We start from the raw sequence: 17684 nt of genomic DNA on the forward strand, positions 1-17684 counted from the left end.
TAGGAAAATGTACTTTAGCCAAACACCTCCACACTTTCAAGTATGCTATGTTAGGTGCATAACCTTTCCATAACTCATAGGGTTTTTTTACCAATTTTCTTCAAAGGTATCTTGTTTTGAATATAAAAAGTAAAGAGGATAGCTTCCCTTGACAAGTTCAAAGGGCTTTTGAACATACCAACATTGTATTCGTCATGTCTTTAAGGACCTTATTTTTCCTCTCTACTACTTCATTAGATTCAGGGGAACAAAGAGAAATAGTTTCATGAATAATCCTCTAATCTTCACAAAAGAAGTTATAGGGGTTGGACTCATACTCTCCTTCCCTATTAGTTCTAACTTCTTCTTTTTTCGTACTTAGTTGATTTTCTATTTTATTTTTGTATTTAATGAAAGCATTTCTTGTTTCATCTTTGTTTATGAGTGTTGAATAGGTTCACTTATGTGTATAAGGGTATTTTGGTAATTATGTAAGGTTGTATAGCGGTTAGTGAATGGTATCTTTGGATTGAGATAATTGATTAATTGGACAATCATGTTAGGTTAATTAATCAATTAGGGCCCTTTTAAGCTAGATTAAGTGACTTAAACCCCTAATGAGCTCAAGTCACTTAAATCTAATAGGGAACTCTATCAATACCCTTTAGGGGTTAGGGTTTCCAATTAGTTATCTTCCACCATCTAGAGAGTAGAGAGAGCTTTAAAGGGTGTTTTTTTTTAGCTTTTTACTTAAAACAATTTGGTTTAAGACTTTAAGTTGTTTGTTTTTCTACTTTTTCATGACTTATTATAAATTTTTTGTTAAATAGAAAAAACCAAAATATTTTACTTTTTCTAAATGAAAAAAGTAACATGTTGGTTTTTCTTTACTTTTTAATGTTTAATAGAAATAAAATATTATCAAAACAAATAACTTAATATTTAATGCTATTAAACACTATTTAATTTTAAGTTCTATTTAGAATTAAGTAAAAAAAAAAAAACACAAACACCACCTTAGCCTCCACCCTCTCGAATACCCCACCGTTTAAGTGTCAAGGATCAAAGTAGAGTCATTGAGCAAAAGATCATGGGTTTATGAGACATATGATGACTTCAATTTGCTTATTCTTTGAACGGATTTTATTTTGGAACATCCAAATCAAAGGTAAAATTTTGTAAAGCATTTAATCTAGATCTTTTAATGTTAAAAATTGTATTTTTGCTTCCGTTGCATAAGATCTAAATGCCCTAGGGAGTTTTCATGCACCTAACATGAGCTTGAGATAAGGAACGAAGATATCCAAGATTCCCTACAATCATGTTTTACATCTACTTTTCTTTAAATGTTATTATGCTATGATGGATATTGTACATCAAAATTATTATATGATATATTCTAAAACCATCATTACCTTAGATTGACCATTAAAACTTGTGCATTATGACCATTCATCGAAACAAATTTCCCTTCATTTAGTCCATTTTTTTCTTCAAATGAGCAGCTTGTAAGTCCAATTAAGCTTGAGTCAAAGCTAGAGTCAATTTTTAAGAGTAAGCTTTAGGGCTCATAACCGATCAACATATTTGGTTATCCTTAGTTGTGTTGGTCATGTTAATTTTTCTTCTTTTTAGACATTTTGCTACTTTTAGGATGTACTAAACCATAAGGCCTAAATTATTGTTACCCATTTATACTTTAACTTTTCCCTTAAGTTGTATTTAGTTTTTCACTACCAACATATGTATCAATTTTTTTATTACTTAGTATACTCTTATTCCATTTGTTGAGCTAGTAGCCCTACTATGAAATTCAATTTGTAGTAGACTCACCATCTTCTAGTAAACCCTTAAGGCAAGACAACTACATTTGGTACCCAAACTTAGGTTATGGGTTCTATAGACTTTGAACATCCTCGTCTAGAATCACAGATGCTACTATGGAGTGTCATTTATTAGGAAAATTGAATAGGATGTTAACTATGCTCATGATCTAGTTGATCAATTCAACATTATTTAGTTAGTGTTAAGACTTGTATTTGCATCAATCTTAGAGCCTTTAACTTTGACAAAAGAAGTGTTATTAGAGTTAGTAGGGGAACTTCCATATTTTGAAACCAAGCATAATCAAAATTATCATCCTTTGGTTTAAGAAAACTTTGTAGAACTCTGTGTTTTAATGTCATGTGAGTGAGATGAGATGACGTAGAATCAATAAATAAACAAAAAGCATAATACTTAGAAATATTTAGTGTCAAACCCACTTAAGAAATTCTTCAATGTTTGAGGGAAAAGTTGATACATAACAAATGAATTAAAACCTTATTAACTAGTAAAAATATCATTAACAAATGGTCTAATTATTGAAAAATCAATTTTAAAAATCCCTTAAATAATAGTAATGCCTAAATAAAACATAATAATTCTTATAAGGAAAATGAACATATCTTTATATTTCAAAAATTAATTCTAATTTTTTAATTTGAGGTAATAAAAATATAATATTATTTCAAAAAATTTCAAATAATTTTTAGAAAATATCATATTCCCAAAAGTTTCTATATCTTATATGTAAAGGACTACTACTTTTATATTTGAAAATCTAAAAAGGGGATAACAAGGTGCAAAAATAATTGCTTATAATTTAGGGTTATTTGATTAAAAGGTCATTTAAAACTCAATTTTTAAAATTTAACCCTTCATTTTTTTTTGTCTCATTTTGACAAAAATACCCTTATTTTTTATTGTAAAAATAACCATTTTTCTTAAAACATATATATAAATACTTGAAATAATAAAATATATTTATGTCAAAAATGGATTACTCTTCAAATAAAATATGAGAAGAATTAAATTCACAAATATGAGAATTATTTTATCAATTTTAATCAGTTAATTTTTTAATTTAGTTGATAAAAAAGATTACCCGAGGTACCCCATTAAAAAAAATGCAACCTAAGGTTAGCATAAATAAGCATTAAAAGGGTAGACTAGTAAATTCAATAACATTAATGAAGAATTTTTTGGAAAAAATTTAAAAATATTTATTAAAATATATCATTTTTGAAAGATAATTTCAATTTACATACGAAGTTATGTATTCAAATGATAATTTCAAATTTTAATTAAATTTTCGTAAATTTGAAAATAATTTGAAAAGTGATATATTTTAAAAAGTAAATTTTAAAATTATTTTTTGCAAAATCCCCTCACTCGACCCTCTGGTTGTTCTTTTGCCCCTACTCTAAAACCCTAAACCCTTACAGACCCATCTCGATTCTCTTCTCTGCAACTAATGAGTCTCTGCCCAGTGGTCTCTAGGGTTTTGCTTTGAGGTGCTTTGGCCTCTCTATATGCCAGATCCAGGTACTTTCAAAGTCATTCTTTTCTTGAACCAATCTCTATTTAAATGGCTAAGCTTCATTTCCAGAGTTTGCTTTGTTTGATGCAAAAACGTTTCCTCACAACATCGTCAACACTGTATACATCTTCGTTGTCTTCTTCATCTTCAACATTATTATCACCATCGTACACAGCCCAATTTCTTGTGAAATCTTGTGGGCTTCCCTTGGACTCTGCCATTTCCATCTCTCAGAAGCTCAACCTCGATGAAAACAAACGGCAAAAGCATGAGTCTGTGCTCGAATTCCTCAAATCTCATGGATTCTCCGATACCCATGTTGCAAAACTTGTCTCAAAGTGTCCCCCGATCCTCCAAGCCAGAGTAGATATGCTCAAGCTCAAAATAGACTACCTCCATGACAGTGGCTTTGTGGGTCCGGTCCTTCATGAGCTAATTGTGTCTAATCCGGCCATTTTGAGGCGAAGCTTGGATAAACAGATAAAACCGTCATTTGATTTTCTCAAGGAATTCCTTGAAACCAATGAGAAAATTGCAGCAGCTATTAAGCGCGAATCATGGTTGTTAACCTTCGATCTGAAGAAAATTTTGAAGCCAAACACTTTTCTTTTGATAAATGAAGGGGTCCCTCATAGTAGAATGTCAAAATTGATTACATTACAGCCGAGAGTCATAATGCAGCATGTTGATAGGATGGTGTATGCCACAGAAAGGGCCAGAAGTTTGGGTATCAAACCAACCGATCCTATATATGTAACTGCTATTACAGTGATTCTCTCAATGACCGAATCAACCTGGAAAAGGAAAGTGGAACTGTATGAGAAATTTGGTTTTACTGAGGTTGAGATTCTCAAAGCTATCAAGCGTCAACCACATTTTATGGCTTGTTCAGAGGAGAAAATCAAGAGTTTAATGAATTTTTATACAAACACAATGAAGTTGAAGCCATCTGCAATAGCTACTTATCCTAGGCTTCTTTTGTATTCATTTGATGCAAGGATACGACCGAGGTTTAATGTTTTGAACATCTTGGCTTCAAAGAAGCTGCTTAAGAAACACAAAAAGATTGCATGGTTGCTCACACAAAGCGAGGCTAGTTTCTTGAACAATTATGTGATCAAGTACGTGGACCAAGTTCCAGATTTAATGGAGCTATATCGTGGGGTCAAGAAGATTGATCTCTGATGACATTGAAGTAAGTTGGGTTCTATGTTACAACATTTATATATATATATATATGCTTTTAATTTGATTTTAATCATTGTCCTTGTCATCTTCTTATTGTTTTGGAGAGTGGTTTCATGAAATTATCTATGGTTGGTGCTTAATCATTATCTCATTGGTGCTTGACCATTGCATTGGTTTCCATGATGTTTCCTTGGTGTTTCAATTTGACATAGTGCTGGTGATCTTCGAAAATAGTCAATGCTAGAATAATCGACAAACCAATAGCTAAACAGGAAGGCATAGCAAGTTGTCAAGCATTTGTGCATTCAAAAATTTCCTAATAAATAATTTTCCTGTCATGATTATTACTGAAGTCTGGTTTTGCATTATTGATGTGCTATTTGCTTGACTTTTTTATTGCATAAAACCAATTAAAGATAACCTTAGAACCAGAAAACAAAATGGGTTTGCAGTTTGTTTGTACTATAATGAAGTCTTTGTGGTTTTTATATTTGTTATTTATTTTAACTATTAGGCAGAAGGGGAATTCAATTATCTGATTAAAGAAGGGGGGGGGGGGGGGGGGGGGGGGGGGGGGGGGGGGGGGGGTGGGCGCGGGCGTGGGGGGGAGTGAGTAGATAGTAGAATTTGTAGGTTAGGGACTTGACAGGGATATGTGGCCCTGAAATTTGGTTGCTTTGATGTGGACTGCTACTTGAAACGTACAAAGTTAATTATAATTTTGTTTTGTGCTTTGATGATATGGATCTGTCCTGTTGTAAGGTGCAGAAAACATCCCTGTGTTATCAGAACTTTGTCCTATCTTCTTCCTTCTTGGGCTTAAAAACAATTGTTCTAGTGCAAACTGTTTGCTTGTACTGGCATTCTAAGTTTTATTTTTGACATTGTTGGTAACTTTATTGAGCTAAGGACCAGGTCTCTGGAAGAAAGTGAGGTGGATTGGGTATGGTTTTAATGCGGATGGATAGATGCTTAATTGAGGGTTTTGTACTTTGGAAGGGCTTATCAGTTAATGCTTTTGTTTAAATAGCATTGTGAAGGTTTAACAGAAGGACAAGAAAGAGTTGTCGTGCTAGGGAATCATCTTTGGTGGAGCTTATTTTAGGGAATCGAAGAAGATGATGCCATTATTTGGTTTGTACTCTTACTTTGAGGCACTTGGTGTTATTAGATGTTACTATTACCAGTCATCTTTCACCACTTAATTATCACAGTGCCATTGGTTGCTAGTTGCCATGGGCCTAGCCATATGTTTGGCTAGAGTCTTCTTCAGCTAATGATGCCCTGATCCCAAAGTGGTTCAAGAATTTTCTACATAAGTGCTTCTATCCATATGGAGAATTTTCTGTTACCTAGTAGAACAATTTTACTTTGAAGCACTGCATATATGGATTCAACATCTCTGGTTTCCGTTCCTGGCTTTAAATGTGTGAGAGCAAGGTCAATTAATTACTCCTCATAAACATTTAAAATCTTTGACAGTTTCACCCTTCCAATTCTCATAAAAAATGTCAAATTAGGCTCAGGGTATATATTCAAGTTTTCTTTTCTTCAGTGCTACTGCTAGTGGTGCTCCTTGTACATTCTTTGTGTATTAGGGTTTCCCTCTTCTTCTCTGTGGGTTTTGTAAAAATCTATCATTTTCCTATCAAAGAAGGATCATCTAAGATATAAAATTTTTGTTTTCTTCTTTGAAGGTTATAATGCATTTTGAATTAAAGGATTCAAAGCTTTTTCATTGTCTAAATTCTAAAGCGATGAACAATTGATATCTATAGAAATTTATGATACATTTCTTGCTTAGGCTACATATGGTTGGTTGGATAGGATAAGATAAGATATGTATATCTTAAATATTTTTACAGGATATTATATTTGATGGGATATGTTATACTATGCTTATATTTGGATTGTGAAATAGTAAAAATATAATGAATAACATAGTGTTTTAATGTTTGATATTTAGTTAAAATAAAAATTACATTGCATTTTCAATATTTGCTATTAAAAAAATATGAAATTTAGTATTATTTGGAAATTGTTCTACAATTTTAAATTCGTTAAGTAAGTTTTTACTTATTTGTTAATAGTATTCATGATTAAAATATTTAAAATTTCTAAACAGAAAAGTGTTATATTATTCAATATATAAAAATAATTTTTATATATTAAATAATACATTTTAAAATTTTTTGTTTTGAAAAATGATGAGAAGAATAAATTTATGATGCTTGACATATGTATATTTATATATATTAGGATTAACATATCTCATGTAGAAGGGATATAAAAAAAAATTTTGTGAAAATATGTTATCACTTATCTTATCCTGTGTTTTTATTGAGCATGAGACATGATAAGTGATAGAATAACTCATTATATCCCATCACTAACTAAACAAGGCATAGGGCATGTTGTTTCATCTATTATACTATCCCATACTATATTGAGCCAAGCAAACATGGGCTTAGAGATTTCATTTAAGGTTAGTTTTCTAAAGTCTTAACATACCAAACCGAAATTATTTGAAGAGCCTTGCTTTTTGTGGTACTTTAGATCATCTGGAAAGATGAAACCATGAGATTGTTTGACATGCCTAAGCTTAGTGTTTATTTCCATTCAAAGTTTCTAAACACAAAGGTAACTTGATGCAAATCTTTGGTTTTATCAAATTGAGGGTTTATCTAGGAAACCCTGTTTTAGTGGAAACCTCAACAACTGCTTTCTCCTTTAAATCTTGAGTTTTTATGCTTGTCTATAACCACCTTCTGATGGATTATGGTGTCTTAAGAGCCCTATGGGCTGTTATCCTTCCAGGCTCTTTTTCTTCCCGAGTTTTGAATAGGGGATGATATATCTTCCCTGTTTTTTTTCTGCCTAAGTTTAATCTGTGAGGATTATTAAATTTGGAAGGCCAGAATTCCTGATGAAGTGAAGGGTTTGTCTTGGTTTGTGGCTTACTAGAACTTAAATACCTACTCAAATAATGAGGAATCATAATATACTACCAAATACTCTCTTTTCCCAACTTGGCAGAAGTGGGATGTGATTGATCAATTTATTCGTATACTGGTTCGGGCTGATTCTTGCCCTCCTGACTCCTTTTTTTATGGATGGTCCACTCAAAAATGAACATGTTCTTTCCTTAGCTAATTGGATCATGTTTCAAAGTCGTGGTATTGGTCATTGACTCAAAGGATCTTAAGGCACATTGATCCTGACGTCTCGGCTTGATATCGGACAATACGCAAAATAAAATAATCAAAATATTCAAAAAATTATAAAAACAATATAGAAATTAGTAAAATAAATAAATACAATTAAATAAACTTTAAAAAGCTATGTAAAAAATTGTCATATGTATTGGCGCAATTATCTTCAAGTTCTCAATTCCAAACAATTGTTAACTTATAGGATAAATTTATGTAATTCATATCACATTTGAACTTATAAAATAATAAATCTTTATCATACAAATTGACGTCATCCATACCACACATAAGCATTTAAAATAATAAAATATTCTTATATAAAAGCATATATTACCCCATTCTCTTAAATTCCCAATTTCAAACATGATGATCCACACACCACCAAGAGAGGACTAGGGAGGGTATTCAGTGCACCCATTTCAGTAAAAGCAGAGAGCCTCCTCTGTAGCACCCACCCATGGGCAGAGAGTGACAGAGATGAAGCAGAGAGAGGCGAGACCAACTCTAGTGTCAACGATGGATGGAAGAATCTATCGTTTCTCAGTAGTTACCATAGCAGAATTGCCTCAACCTCCTCTTCTTATACAGCTCCAAAAACTCAGTCACAAGATGGATTGATGTCTTCCTTCTTCGTCATCATGGGTAGGGTCACAAAACTGGGCCAAGCCATACCGGACTTGACCAATACTTTGAACCTTGAATAGGATGGCTCTTTGTTGAGTACAACTTATGTTAAAAGTATAGACCATCTTTCCAGGGTTCAATTTCAAATAGATTTTGGTGGTTTCTTGATTTATAAACATGAAACGGGCATAGCTCAATAATTTCCTTGGTTACTCTATGCATTCCAATTGTGTCAATCTAGATAGCCAGAGATCTGATATTATTGCAATATTCCCCTTTTCAAACCATTTACTGTTCTTGTTATTTGCTACCTGAATTGTTTAATAATTATTCATTTTCGTTTGTTTGACATGCATGTCTACTATTTTAGCATCCTCCAAGAGTTGAAGCTACTCAGCGGCATTTGAGAACCTTGAAGTGTGATCTGTTCTGTGAGAGGTAGCCGCATTTGAAGGCAACAGCAGCAGATAACCAGATAACTCATCCACTTCAAAATAATCTTTTGATTCCCTCAAACCGATATTTCCATCATTGTGAAGAGAGGTATGATTCACTTATTGTATGTTTGGAATGTTGGAATAGAAAATGAGAATGAAAATTCGGTTCCATTTCCTATTCATTACTGTGTTTGAATTGTTAATGAGAATGATAATAAAAATAAAAAAATTCATTGTTATGAAAATCGAATAAATTATCAAATGGGATGTAACTCGGCAGTAGTGTCCTTCATTCCCTAGTTTGAATATTTTCAATATTTAAAGAATGGATGATAGAGGAGAAGGCTCAAAATTTGCTTCAAGTGAGATGTAGATAAGGTTAGCAATCAGCCGACGAAGATGAATAGGATGGATTGCTTCAAGTCAGATGTAGGCAATGTGCAAGGGATAAGAGACTATGAACCAGGCCACATTTTCAAGCTAAATAATTTTTGTTCTTGAAATGAATAGTCTTGTTTCTTTTTTTATCTTCCTTCTAGTCTATGTATATAAGGATTCAATAAGAAATCATTTTAAATCCATCTTAAAATTACAAGTATAGCTCTAGACATTTTAGGTTAACTCAAGATATATCTTGGATTCCAATTCCTAGGTCGCTAGCTTTCTCAACTCCAAAGTATTTCTCTGAAGTTTTACCAAGGAATAGTCTTGTTTCTCTCTATATCTTCCCTCTGGCCTATATATTTATATGTTATATATTCAATGAAATGTATATTGGATTCCAATGTCTACGTAGTTAGCTTCTTCAACTTTGTTTAATCTTCCTTCCTCCACCACCACCAACCCCCCCCCCCCCCCGCCCCGCTTTTCTCTCTCTCTCTCTCTCTCTCTCTCTTTCTAAAAAATAGATTTAACGTCGATAGATTATTTTTATTGCTCTCTCTCTCATTTAATGCGTGCACAAAGCCATTAGGTTATGTTTAGTTCTTAGAAAATGTGAGAAAGTTGAGGAAAAATGCAAGGGAAAGAAAATAAAAAGAAAAAAAGAAAAAAAGAAAAAAGTGATAAAAAAAATATATTTGAAACCAATAAATTATTTTTATATGCTAGTACAAACTCATTTAACTTATTTTAAATATTAGATATAAAGTTTTTTTTTCTTTCCTCGTTACTTCCTTGAAATCAAACATAACCTAAAAAAATGGTAACAACAGACATTTTAAAAACATATTCTTATTGAATTCACAAATTATATATATATATAAGAATTCACTATTTGAATAACTAAATTTGCAATTTTATCTTGGTATTTAATGAAGGTGGTGTTTGTTAATATGTCGTTATCAATCATCATAATTAAAGTGAACTTAATATCAATATGTTCAATTTAGTTATGTTGGTTGATATCAACAGATTGTTTTTAACTGAATAGAAAAAATGGTTTTTTCTTTTTAGTCAAAGAACAAATAGCATTGAAATCTCCTTGTGTTTAACTTGGCTTCCAAAAATAAAGTAAACTAATATCATATTTAATAACACAAAAATTCTCAATCTGATCACAAAACACTCGGCAATATCAAACTACTCAACAGTCATCAAACTTATGTTGAGCAATAAATCAGTAAATATGCATCAAACCCCAAATCACCAAAGACATAAACAAGATCCTTCACAAAACCATTTTTAGATATTCTCAAGTTCCCATTTGAACACAAAGACAACCCTGCATGCCTTTTTTTTTTTATTGTAAATATATTTCTACATCATATGAGCATCATTGTCTTTCAACACATCATACATCTCCCACTTCTTTAAAGTCAACCTCAGTATGTTATCTTGGCCATGAAAATATATTCCAAATTATAAATACAAGTAATGACTCCACAATCTAAAACAATCAAGTTTAATATGAATTCTAAAATCACTGGTGGATTAGTTCTATTCATTGGTCTTCAACCATTTTGAAGTATAATCTACTATTATATTTTATTGTACAATTTAGATGTTTGATTCTTAAAAAATTTGGGGGAAAATATAAAGAAAAAGCAGAAAGAAAGAAAAAATAAATAAAGATACAAAATGGATTTAAAGTCAATAAATTATTTTTATGCGGTATTTCAATATTATTTTACTTATTTTTCCTCTTCTATATAAAGGTTAAATAATTTTAAAATACAAAAATTTCTAACTAATTTTAATGGTATTCGACTTTTTCATAATTTTCACGGGGAAACCAAATATTAGAAAACATCTTTAATATATATATATATATATATATATATATATATATCCTTAGTATTTTTTAGAAACCAAACATAACATTATTATTTAATCAATCAACAATCATATTTGGAGAATTTACCACTTTGTAGCGAAATGTTACTTGTATTCAACCTCCATCTTAGACTATACCAATATATCATCCTCAAAAAACCATCCAATTACTTTTAAAGAAACAGAAGATAGAAAGAAAAAGTTAAAATAAAATAAAATAAAAAATATATTTAAAGTCACTAAATTATTTTTATATATTACTTTAAACTTGTTTTACTTATTTTAACTTTTTTATATAAATGTTAAATAATTTAAAATATGTAAATTTCTCATTAATTTTAATTATATTTTATTTTCTTTAATATTTTTAATAATACAATTGATAAAAATAATTTCCTTTTTGTATTTTTTTCTCATCTTAAAACTTTCTACAACCAAACATAACCTAAATTGCCAAACAAGAAGGATGAAATCATTGCATGTCCATCAAGCAATTAGATCACCAAGTACATATAAAACATAACATTTTCACAGTATGATCAATCATCCTACACTAGAGTGATTACGCAAACATCCCCTCAAACACCAAAGCACCAAATTATCAAATGCACTTCAAACAATCATGCCATTAAGCACATACCAAGAATCAAAATTCACGTAGAGTGATTAAGCAGGGGCAGGACAATCAAATCATTCTAAGGGTGTATGATCAATCATCCTACTCATATAAAACGACTACAAGAAGAAGGATTAACAACCCTAACAAAGAAGGAAGATTATGACCATGTATATAACTAATAGAAAATGGTCACCCACTTAAACCATATGATGATTGATCATCTTTTCATAACACTTATATATATATATATATATATATATATATATATATATATATATATTGTAACATTCTATATCGGATAGAGGGGAAAGTTCTTGACGCGATTTAAGTATGAACTCCTCTTAACCTGTAAACGTAATTTAAAGTCGTGATGATTCTCTTAGACCCAATGCGGAAAATATCTATACGGTTGGAAGCAGGTCGTTACAAATAGTATTAGAATCAATCCTCGACTTCAACGTGGGAGTTTGTTAGACCCTGTAAAGGATGTTTGCCTGGTTGGCCCCGCAATTCCATGAGACACAATGATGACGTTATGTCTGCATGGAGGGTGTTTGTAACATCTCACATCGGATAAGGGGAAAAGTTCCTTACGTTATATAAGTATGAACTCCTTTTAACCTTGTAAATGTATTTTTAAACCGTGAGGGTCTCTTTGGACAAAAATCAAACAATATCTATATGGTTGGGTGTATGTTGTTACATATATATATTTATTTATTTGTATATGTGCTTCTATTGTTAATTTTGAAATACCAACATTCATATATTCGTATCAATGAAAACTTGTACACAAGAAGTAATAATTAAAATAAAACATGGTTTGAGGTGATGTTTTTTTTTTTTTTTACTTAATTCTATACGGAACTTAAAACTAAATAGTGTTTAATAATTTTAAGTATTAAGTCGTTTATTTTTTTTAAAATTTTATTTTTATTAAGTATTAAAAAGTAAAGAAAAAATAACAAATTACCTTTACCATTTAAAAAAAGCCAAATATTTTAGTTATTTTTATTCAATCAAAAAATTTTAAAAATAAGTAATAAGTTAACAAAAAAATAAAAATAAAACACAAATATATGATACCTGAAAGCAAATCACTTTCAACAAAAAGTTAAAAAAATAATAATATGCAAGTGTGACTTATCAAATCAAGTATATATATCATAGTGCTTAGCCAGTACATCAAAGTGTTTCTTAGACTTGATTAGTCATGCAATCAAGGACTCCAACAATCACCATAGATTCTCTATTGAGCACAACAACTTAATATAAAAATAATGGAAGGAATGACCTAGCATAACTCAGGAGGTCAATATTCTATTCTAAAGAATAAAATCAATAACACTAGTCATATGTATGATATATCTAACCACAACTGATAGCATAAATTAAGCTTCTTGCCATTAACATAATGAAGCATTAATTACAGGTGATTAGTGATAAGGACTCCTAAATGCTATATTTCCATCCTAGTGAATAAATATTAAATAAGGACAAATTTCTATACCCCTTATCATATGCCAATAAGGATCTTCCCGAGTAGCTTTTAGGCCTTTCACCTTAGGGCGCTTTGCTCTTATTCCTTTCAAGCTAGGGACCATTCTACCCACCAATATACATGACCAATTTCATTTTTGGAGGCTCTCATCCAAAGACATTGCTCCCCATTGATTCACTACCAACCTCTCATGTGGTGCCATTACAATTTTTCAGTGCCTCAGAGCACCTTTCTTGGTGAAGTACTGCAAATCAAATCAAGGTTAGTCATAACCATAATATCTCAAGGTAATACTCCATGCATAATACTCAAAATATACTTATATAATCAGTAAACTTACAAACACAATTTTTTATTAAGAACTTGTTTGACAGTAATTTTAGAAAAAACTTCTAAAATTTATAATACAAATTTTTTTATCATTTAAGTATTTAAAAGACTAAAAACATATTCTAAAATCAATATCAAACACATTCTAAATCCTTTTGGAATACTTAGGATGAATCACAAAACCCCATAAATTATCATCAAACACAAAAGTATCACACATGGTAGGGAAAACATCCATGTAAGATCATCCCAAATTGTATTACCACATATTTCATATTCTTCCGCGGAAAAATCATGTATCGGGGTGTGTCGATGATTTTTGGATTTTTCATATTCTTTCAGGGAATAACATATGTTGCCACTACTAAGGGGAGATTTGAACCTAAGACAAAAGGCTCAAGTGTAATCTATAACAACCAGTAGAGCAAGTTGCTCCTCGAAAAAATACTATGCATGCACCAAAATATATATAGAATAATATTAAAGATTATTTTATTAAACAAATTAATTCAAATTATTTTATATTTACATTTGATTTAATTTATTATTATAAAAACATAATTTTTTATCTTTTTTTATATAATCCATATATTTATTAAATATAAAAATTTAAAATTTTAAAAAATTACATATATTTTATTATTTATTTGACATTATTGAATACATTTAAATTAAAATGAATCATAATTTTAATATTAAATATATTTTAAAATTACACATGTTATTATGATAATATTATTGTAAAATAATATAGTGCAACTTAATAATAAATATATATTTATAAAATTTATATTTTTTTTTTTTAAAATAACTTTAAAATATCTATTTTTATTTTTTTATAGATTTTTTTTAATACTTTTAGAATTTTTATGCAATCCATATTTTGTGTCAACATGTCCATTAATATATCTTTAATATATCCATTAAATTAAAGCATCAACAAATTTATAATTACCAATATTTTCATCATCAGGACAACTAACCTAACATAGAATTGAAATGTGAAAGAGAAAACCCACTTTACATCAACCACCATATACAAAAGTCATGTAACAGTCCACAAGTCCATAAAGAGATCAGTCCTCCATACTGAGGCTTAATCCCTATCTTTTATAGACTAGCTTAAGATAGTATTATTATACATAACAAGTTGTAATTTGACTTAAATAGCTGCCAGGTGCTTCGATATGCAGCCCTAAGTGTCCCTCTTTAGTTGTTCATCCAGCTCCATCCCTGTACACTCCTATGTATGCTGGTTAAGGACATGGAAAATTTCTATCCACAGAATGGTAGTAAAGCATAGCAGAAGAAGCAGGTGCTAGGTGTCCTTCACATATGACAAGCGAGTGTCTTGCTATATTCTATTTGTACCAGCTATCTGTTCATCAAGTACCTATGTGGCTGGTCACAGTGAAGACAGCCATTCTCAAGCACAGAATAATAGTGACGTAACTTCCTGCCCCCAGTTCATGGACCAACGACTGATGCACCAACTTGTCAACAATACAAGAAGGTGAATTGTTTGGGTCTAGTTCGAGCACAAGTCTACTTTTTTAACGAATCTATTCAATCAATAGTATACAATTCTTTCACCCTATTGTCTATACTTTATATTTTAATCACATTCTTTGGCAGCCTTGTTCCACCCTTGTTCAACCCCGTAGATTTCATAGTACATATTCAACGGTGTAAATCCTTTGATACAATTGATTGTTCTCTCCAATAATTTGAGAACATACTATCATGTTGGGACATTAAGTTTTTGTACCATATTTATTAACAATTTTATTACATTCTAATGTGTAAGAACCTTTTAAAATGGTTAATTATTTTCCATTAAAAATTTGAGATTATTGTTGGATTAATCGTATTATCGTAGATAAATTTAAAATGGTTTGTTAAAGACTAGTTAGGTTCTTTAATACTGTAGAGTTGGATCAAAAGTTTTAAAATATTTTAATTAATTTTTGGTGACTTTGAATTTTTTTTATTTTATTAATTAATTTTTAGAAAGTTGATATTTTATTTTTTATGAAAATTTTTGGAAATTAATATTTTAAATTTTAATAAAATTTTGTTTCCGGGGCCCTTAAGGCTATTTTTTGTTCTCAAAAAGTATTAAGAAAAGGAAAAAAAATATTAAAGAAATTGATTTTTTCATGTTTTGCTTCATCATAAAAAATTCTTTAAAAATTAAATATAATTAAAATTAGTTAAAAATTTATACATTTTAAAATTATTTAACTTTAATATAACAAAAGAAATTAAGTAAAATAAAAACATATAAATATAATTTATTGATTTAAATTTTTTTTTCTTCCCTTCTACTTTTTTTTTTTTTTTTTCTTTCCCAAAAATTTTCTAAAAATCAAACATAACCTAAGTCTTTTAAACCTATATATATTTTACTTAAATATAGTTTTGGATTGAACACTTTGAGTGAATCAACTAACTTGTTCTATCATTCTTAATCTTTCAATAATTCTAAGTTATTAGAAAGACCTATATCCCTTAAAGGTTCAAAAAGAATCAATTAGAGTATTAAAGATTTTGGCATAAATGAGAGCAAACATTCAAGGTAAAGCAGTTTGATAAAATTGTATACTTTGATCTCAAATAACAAATATCCACACTTAATGTAAAAGTTTTATTATGTCGCTTATTTCATCTTTGATTACTTTCATTACTTTGATTATTCCTAATATCTTATGTTGATTAAATAATAAGTTTTTAACCCTAACATTATAATTTTTTAAAGACACTCATTCAATCTATCGGACAAACATTTTTTCACATTCTTTTTTTTAAAAAAAAAAAACCTATTCCTCCGTTTACTTAGAAAGTTAAAACCAATTCAGCTTGTAATGTTGTCCACCTTATTCTCTTGTTCTTCTTTTTGCGTCACTTCACTCACATCAAGACTACTGCTTCAGTACAATAATTAATCAAACTCAACCAAAGTTTCTTGATTCCCTTTGTATGAAGATTTTCAGGGTCATTGCAGTCAGCATCTCCAAATCATCAAATTCTTTCAAGTAAAGAATGTGGGTGGATGAATACATAGGTCTGTATACATAGGACTTAATTTTTACTTTTCAGTCTTAAATAACTGCCAACACCAAGAGAACACCAAGAATTAATTAACCCAAAGGAGCAAAGTACTGGCCAAGATTATAGGCTAGTTTGTAGTCAATTCACCTAAAAAGCTATGCATGATGAACTGTACTAAGTAGCAGAGGGTTATTATATTATAGCAGCACAAGAGAATGAAATTTCTGGGTCCCATTCATCATCAGAGTACGTATATTTCTCCTTGGGAAGTTCACCCTACTCCACTATTCTGGATGCTAGGAATAATTCTCCTGACTCTAAATGTATGATGTCACTTTTCATTGATGTGTACATATACCAGGTACATAGATCAATCAACTAAAGTAGCCTAGCAGATGCTAGAGAAATTTGAAATGTCTCTCTCACAATCCCTTGGATAATGACGTCTAATCCCTTGTTAAATCTTGATCAAGCCCTCCCTTGGATAAGAGCCCTTTCCCTCATATATAAAAATACTGGATACCATGCCAAACAACTCATTCTTTAAACCCAAAGGATGGAAAGTTTAAAATATTTTCCCATTGATGAATTCATAGCTAGTCTACTCTCAATGATGGGAAATAAGGGTACAAATGATTTTAAAGGCATTTTTATTACTTCTAACATTTGAATTATAAGAATTTTTAAGTATTAAAAATACTTCTTAAAATCATTATCAAACGAATTCTAAAGGTTTCATAAATGACTTTGATGTTAGATCTCTCACTCATATGTGGAGTCAGAAATGTAAGATAGGATAAACTAGAAAATTTTCATTTCAAGAGAAAAAATCTATTTCAGGAGAAAATGTGATATAAAGATGTAAATTTGATTTAATGTCTAATTTATTTTTTCATAAAAATTTTATTTTTCAAGGGAGCAATGTGATATAAAGATATAAATTTGATTTAATGTCCGATTTTATTTTCATAGAAATTTTATTTTTTCAAGGGGCATCTATTCCGCCCGAGCACATCCTAGCTTCGTCGGTGCCCATACGCTTCTTTGTCTTTTTAATACTGAATTGAAATTATCATAACCAACAAAGACTCGTCTAATTTAGTATAAC

General features: G+C 30.2%; 1 protein-coding gene across 3 annotated transcripts; it reads left to right on the forward strand.

Annotated features, from left to right (window-relative positions):
• Positions 1–3166: 3166 nt before the first annotated feature.
• On the forward strand, positions 3167–8983 carry LOC100259193 (uncharacterized). 3 transcript variants are annotated; one of them, XM_019224608.2, is made up of 3 exons: positions 3168–3345; positions 3516–4535; positions 8735–8983. In XM_019224608.2, exons 1-2 carry the CDS (start codon positions 3333–3335, stop codon positions 4523–4525), a joined length of 1023 nt encoding a protein of 340 aa, XP_019080153.1. In that variant the 5' UTR covers positions 3168–3332; the 3' UTR covers positions 4526–4535; positions 8735–8983. The 3 variants fall into 3 exon arrangements, with proteins under 3 accessions (XP_059598042.1, XP_019080153.1, XP_002266083.1); XM_059742059.1 differs by lacking the exon at positions 8735–8983 and adding an exon at positions 5559–6445 and having other exon boundaries at positions 3167–4535; XM_002266047.5 differs by having other exon boundaries at positions 3168–4535.
• The last annotated feature ends 8701 nt before the right edge of the window (positions 8984–17684 follow it).

This window comes from Vitis vinifera, chromosome 13 (assembly GCF_030704535.1).
Source record: "Vitis vinifera cultivar Pinot Noir 40024 chromosome 13, ASM3070453v1".
Taxonomy (NCBI): Eukaryota; Viridiplantae; Streptophyta; class Magnoliopsida; order Vitales; family Vitaceae; genus Vitis; species Vitis vinifera.